Below are 6482 nucleotides of genomic sequence, written 5' to 3'. Positions count from 1 at the left end.
CGATCCTTCCGCCTCGGCCTTCCGAGTTGCTGGGAGTGCAGGCGTGAGCCCCGCACCCGCGCATACTCTTCCTGTGCGAAGTGGGGCTGCTGACCTGTCTGTGTCTGCGTGTCGCGGACAGTGAGGTTCACGGAAAAGGAGGCTGTCGGTCCCTCTGGGCCCCACATTGGGGATTCCTCTGCTTGAGGGTGGTCGAGGTCGGTAGAGCTGGGGTGACTGCTTCAGTGTTGTTCAGGGAGGAGGTGACAGAGCAACTGGACCCCAGGCAGCACCGCGCAGCCCCCTTTGCGGCTCTTCAAGGTGTCTGTGTGTCTCAGCTGCCTGTGGTCCGGATGAGGAGGAATGGCCCCACTGGGTTTTAGTTCTTGGCAAGCGTTTGTCGACGACCATTCAGCTGACTTTTGGCATCCGGTTCGCTCTCCAGAGTTTAAGTTGTGCTCAGGAAGCAGATTTGGCCTTCCAGGGGCAGATTAGTCGTCGCTAGATGGTGAGATTCCTGAGGCAGGGACCATGTCTGTCATGTTCAGTACCAGGTCCTCAGTCTCCAGATACGAGTTTTCGTGAATAAGTGGGGGTTTGCCAAGAGGGACATTCAGAGGTTGGTGCTCCCTGAACTACAAACCCAGCAAGTTGGATTATCGTTGCACCCCAATACATGGCACCTAGTAGGTGTTCAGTGAACACCTTGCAGAGGTGCCTCAACTGGAGCCAGGAATCTGTGAGAGGAGACAGGGATGCCCAGCCGACCTGAACCGTAGAACACACGTATTGTGAGGCTGGGGCGAGAGAATCGTTTGAGCCAGGAGTTCTGGGCTGTAGGGCACTGCAAGAAGGGCGAACCAGCCCAGGTCCGAAATGGAGCAGTCAGGACTCCACGCTGATCAGTAGTGGGGTTGCACACGTGAACGGGCAGCACAGTGAGACCCCCATCCCGACCAAAAAAAAGGATGTGTGGGGGAGGGTGATCAAGAGTGTTTAGTGCCAGGAAGGTTTGTGTTTTCTTCCTGGTCTTTCCGCCTGAAGGTGCAAGGAGCACGTGTGCTCGTGTGTTGCTGGAGAAGTCCTTCCTTGGCCCCAGCACACCACGAGGAAAGCCAATACTGAAGACAGTGGGAGCCACAGGAGAGTCTGGAACAAGGGAGAGAGTGAACGGGAACGTGGCCATGTGGAGGACAGACTGGGGACAGGCAGGCCGGTGGGGAGCAGGCAGCAATTCTGCAGTACTGTGGGGGTTGAGTCAGAGTGGGCGGATGGTGGGGATGGGGTAGAATCCATGGACTTGGGCCCTACTTGGATATGATGGCCTCGTTGCCTGACTAGCTGTGAGGGAGACTCCAGGGAGGTGCCTTGGCCGAAGAGGCTGAGGGCTGCTCCCTGTCGGGGAGGCCTCTGCAACCCCCTGCCCTGGGGGCTGGAAGCCAGGGTGTTGAGCATCGGAGCCGCACAGGGTGACAGAGGGCTGCCTGCAGCTGCAGAAGACAGGCTGGAGCACTCTGCGGACACCTGGAGGGCGTGTCAGGGTTGCCAGGTGATATGATGGGAGGAAAGGACCCAGGGATGTTGGGAACCCTGAGTGCAGAGAAGCCATGGCCCCAGAGTTGGGGGTGCTCGGGGTGACCGACCCTTCACCCCAGTCGTTCAAGATAACTGAGCCTTGGTACCACTTGAGGACAAAGCTTCACACACTCTGGGGAGAGCCCCGTTGTGTTTTAAGTTTCCGCCTTACTGCGGTCTGGAACTGATGTAAGGTACGATAAAAACATGACCCACGGATCATTGAATTGCTGGGACATGCTGAAATGCTCTGTGACTGCACATGAGAAGGGGTGCAGGGGTAGGACTCGATGCAGGTGACAGCAGAGCCGAGGAGGTGGCGGCAGGGACACCAACAGACAGGAGTTGCAACTGGGAGGCTCGTTCAGGAGGCACGTGCCAGCTTGGGGTCTGTGGGGGGAGCTGGGGCCAAGAGGTTGGGTCAGTCCGAGGTGGAGGCGGTGATGGCGGCAGCAGCCCATGCAGGGTCTCCCGGCAGCGCAGAGCGCGCATTCCTGAGGGGCGCTTGGAGCAAGGACAGGCCCAGGACAGCCTCCCGCGTCTGAGGGTATCAGGAGAGAGGGTGGTGGGGCTGGAGGCGGCGGCGGTGGAGAGCGGGGGGCAGCCACACAGAGGCCGAGGAGACCGGGACTGAGACGGGCTTGTGGGCTGCTCAGGGGTCTCCGAGGCAGCCTGGAAGAAGGGGAGACGGAACCGGGGTGGTCTTGGCCCTGAGGTTATGGGCAGGAGTGGAGGAGGCGTTGGTGCAGAGGGAGAGCGAGGAGGATCGGGAGACGTTCCCACAGCAGGCGAGGGAGGGCAGGCGACCCCGGGATCCGGTGCACTAGGCCGGGGTTTCATGCAGGGCCCTTGGTCCATGTGCGGGAAGGCCCTGGGGTAGCTGGGTGGCAGCTTGGTGCCTGGGCCCAGGTGGCACCAGGATGGCTCCGCAGCACATGGTCGCATCTAGACCAGCAGGGCTCCAGGGCAGAGGGGAGCCAGACCACTGTCTCCCAAAGTCCTCTCCCCCGTCTGGCCGGAGTCGGGCAGGCCCACCTCAGCCCTGGCTCCCGCCAGCAGAGCAGCCTCTCACTGCAGCCTCAGTCTGTGGACCCCGAGGGCTGAGGTCTTCTTCCCAAGGGTGGAGGCTCAGGTGCGGGGAGGCCCCAGTGGGGCTCAGGGTGCTGGGTGTTCCTGCCGCTTGCTGGCAGGTGAGTAGAGCCCTCTGGCTGTGCTGTCTTGGCGTGTGGGGGTATCAGGGCGGTGAAGGGGGAGGCTGCCCAGAGGCGCTCTGGTGGGTGGGGTCTGCGGGGACACCAGGACCCCAGCCTCCTCACGGGCTTCTCCTCTCCCCCAGTCATCTGCAAGCAGCAGGCCCCAGAGCTGGAGCCAGCTGCAGCCTTGCCGCCCCTGCCCCAGCCCCCGCTGGCGCCTGCCGCGCCCGTCCCGCAGGCCCAGGGCACACCGTCCATGGACGAACTCATCCAGCAGAGCCAGTGGAACCTCCAGCAGCAGGAGCAGCACCTCCTGGCCCTCAGACAGGTAGAGGCTCTCCCCGCCGGGCCCTGGGTGTCTGGAGCTTCTGCCGCGGTGCCGCGGGCGTGCATCGGAGGGGGTCCCGGGCCTTGGTGAGGATGCATGCTCCATGCCAAGTCATCCGCTGCTTTCCAGTCCAGTGAAGTTGCGTGTCACTCGGGGGAGGCTCCAAGTGGGACTGTGGGCCAAGTGGACACATTTTGAGTTTAGTAACAGTTGCCGCTGGTGGTCTCTGGTACCTGCTGCTGGCCCCAGGGCCTCAGCCACCCCCACTGTCGGTGGAAGGACAGGTTTGCCCCAGTGCGTCGTCTGGTCCTCTTGCCGAGTACGGCAAGGGTGAGTTGCCCGAAAAACAAGGCAAGTGGCGCGTAAGGCCTCCAGAGCGCCAGCCCTGGTGCTGTTGCCAGATCCAGGGCGTCACATCATGGTCATATTGCTGTCAGCAGGACATTCCAGAAGGCTCTCCCTCGGTGTCCACAGACTAGACAAGCCAGCCCTGAGCTGACCTGTGTCCCTGACAGTAGTTTTTACGCATCCTGTGGGCAGAACCCGGCACTGTGTATAAGTTGGGCTTCCCCGACAGCATATGAGGTTGCTCCTCTCGCTCCACCAGGACCGTGATGTATCCTCTCCCTATCGTCTGTCATATCATCACTCATTCTTCTTTGTTTTTGAGGGGGCAGTTTTGTTTGTTTTTGCAGAGTCTCACTCCGTCGCCCAGGCTGGAGTAGTGCGGTGGCGCAGTCGTAGCTCACTGCAGCCTCAACCTCCTAGGCTCAAGCAGTCCTCCCATCTCAGCCTCCCAGAGTGCCGGGACTCTGGGCATACGCCACCGTGCCTGGCTAGTTTTTGTGGGTTTTTTGGTCAGTCTCTGACCTGATTTTTATGCCTGCTGCACAGAGAGCCAGTTCCCTGAGACGGCAGCTGATACAGTAGGGAAAGAGTCTATCACCGGCTGCCCAGGTTATGGGAGATATTTCTCAAATCGGCCTCCCTAAGAAACCCAAGCGTGGGTGCGTTTTTGGGTTGGGTCTCGCGCCGGCGCCCAGGTTGGCGTGCAGTGGCACAGTCACAGCTCACCACGGCCTGAGCCCAGGAGGCTGCCTCCGCTTCCCAAGTAGCTGGGGCTACCAGCGCCGCTACACCCAGCTAATTTGTGTGTTTTTTGTAGAGAGGAGGTCTTGCTGTGTTGCCCGGGCTGGTCTCAAACTTCTGGCCTAAAGCAGTTCTCCTGCTTCAGCCTCTCAAAGCTGTGGGATTGTAGGTGTGAGCCACCATGCCTGGCAGGCTGTAGTTTTTGAAGATCATTTGGCAGCCAGGAGCTAGGGAACAGACACTGCCGACTGGTTGGGGATGGATCACAGAGGTGTGGAAGCTCTTTGTGCACAGAGGTATGCAAGTCAGCTCCGTGGTATGGGTCGTGGATGCGCCTGGGGCCAGTTGGTCCACAGGATGCAAAGTTGGAGAATCACTTCCGAGAGGTTTTGCATCAGCAGTTAAGGAAGCTCCAAGTCAAGTGGCCCCAGTGACCTGACCCCGGGCAGGAAGCCTGGATAGAGGAAGCACTGGGGGACCGTGGCTGGTGACCTCTAATATCTGCCTACAGCTGTACAGAAAGACGTGTGGGAGGCAGCTCATAGGGGCCCTGGGGAGGTCTGTGGCATCCGGCATCATCACTGGGGAGGAACAAGCTCATGAGTCTCACGGTGGCTTTCCTGGGGCCAGGACTTGGAGGTGGTCCGTTTTCGGCGACTGTTCTCAGGTGAAACAGCCATATGTGTGTTCACATGAAGAGGAGGCTGTTTCAAGGTGTAGACACCACAGGCTTGTTCCCTTTTTTTATTTTCTTGAGCCAGAGTCTCTGTCACCCAGGCTGGAGAGCAGTGGCAGATCACGGTCACCTCCGCCTCGGCCTCCCAGGGTGCTGGAATCATGGGCATGAACCCCGTTGCCTGGCTTGGCCCCTTCGGAGTCACACCGCAGCTTTGCAGGACCTGGCTCGGCACAGCTTTCACCCGTGGCCCTGTGTCACGCTTACACAGGTGGTCCCAGGGTATCACGGTGTGGCCCAGGCTACTCTTGAGTCCCCTCCCGGCCACAGGTGTGAGCCCCGTGCCTACTGTTTTCTGTTTCTGTGTGACAGGCTGAAGGTCCCTATTGCTCTGTGTGTGAGATGTTCCTTGGGGACCGAGAGGGCAGACGTTGTCTCCAGCGTGTGGCTGTCTTCTCTGCTCCACGTGCTCCAGGGCTGGACAGATGCGTGGCAGTGTGAGGGGCGGACGGTCTTGTGCGGGCCTGGCCGTGCTGAACGTTGTCCTTGCGTGCCTTCCAGGAGCAGGTGACGGCGGCCGTGGCCCATGCGGTGGAGCAGCAGATGCAGAAGCTGCTGGAGGAGACGCAGCTGGACATGAATGAGTTCGACAACCTGCTGCAGCCCATCATCGACACCTGCACGAAGGATGCCATCTCGGTGAGGCCCACGGGGCTGGGAGCCCACCTCCCTCCTGGGCACCTCTGCGCCACTGCCCTGGGCTGGCGGTGTGCTCTTGGGAGCCATGGGGACCTGGGGAGCCCCCGCTTGCTCACCCGCGGGCCGGGCTGTCGCAGGCCGGGAAGAACTGGATGTTCAGCAATGCCAAGTCGCCACCGCACTGCGAGCTGATGGCAGGCCACCTCCGGAACCGCATCACAGCCGATGGGGCACACTTCGAGCTGCGGCTGCACCTCATCTACCTGATCAACGACGTGCTGCACCACTGGTGAGTGGTGGGGTCTGTCCCACGCCAGGGTCGCTTGTCCACAGGGCCCCAGGGGTCTGTCTGCGGGTCGGAGGTTGGCCCCAGCATCCCACACACGCTCGTCCCTGGCCAGACCCCCCGGGACCCTGGCCCGCCTGGGCTCCGTGCCCCCCCAGAGTCCTCTTGCTGCCTTCTCAGTCCCACCTCCTTGGCCTCTGCCCGGTCCCCCTCACTCCCCTGCCACAGGCGCTTGCTTGCTGTCGAGGCCCCTCCCGTGGGGGTCTCCTCCTTCCTGCCTTTGGGGCTCTGGGGGCCATCTTTGCCGCCCAGCCTTCGGCGCCTTTCCCCGGGACTGGGCAGATGGCACTCTCTGTGTCCGTGGGGTCTCTGCCAGAGTTTACAGAGCAGCAGAAACCTCGGCCAGAGGCAGGAGGCACGCTGCCAGTGAGACGTGCGAGAACACAGCCACCCAGCCACCACTTGCTCCTGTTTGCCAGCAAAGGAGGGACGTGGCTCCAGCGAGAGCTCCGGGAGCCAGCCAGGCCTCCCTGCCCGCATGCCTCCGTCCGCCTCTCCTCGCGCCCAGCCCAGCCACCCCCCTGCCTCCCCTGGGCAACAGGGCTTGCCCAGCCCCCGCCGCCCCCCCACCCCATCTTTTTCTCTTCTGCTTGGACG

At 61.5% G+C, this 6482-nt stretch overlaps 1 protein-coding gene across 1 annotated transcript in view; it reads left to right on the top strand.

The window, feature by feature from the left end:
* The window catches only part of CHERP (calcium homeostasis endoplasmic reticulum protein), a 23829-nt gene that overhangs the window by 8115 nt on the left and 9232 nt on the right, over positions 1-6482 (top strand). Inside the window, 4 exon segments of the mRNA XM_021707895.1 lie at positions 2674-2744; positions 2891-3075; positions 5402-5539; positions 5677-5828. Of these exon segments, the coding sequence (XP_021563570.1) occupies positions 2674-2744; positions 2891-3075; positions 5402-5539; positions 5677-5828 (546 nt within the window).

This window comes from Carlito syrichta, unplaced genomic scaffold, assembly GCF_000164805.1.
Source record: "Carlito syrichta isolate Samal-C Ts95f unplaced genomic scaffold, Tarsius_syrichta-2.0.1 Scaffold126652, whole genome shotgun sequence".
NCBI classification, from domain to species: domain Eukaryota; kingdom Metazoa; phylum Chordata; class Mammalia; order Primates; family Tarsiidae; genus Carlito; species Carlito syrichta.
This window is presented reverse-complemented; position numbering and strand designations above follow the sequence as displayed.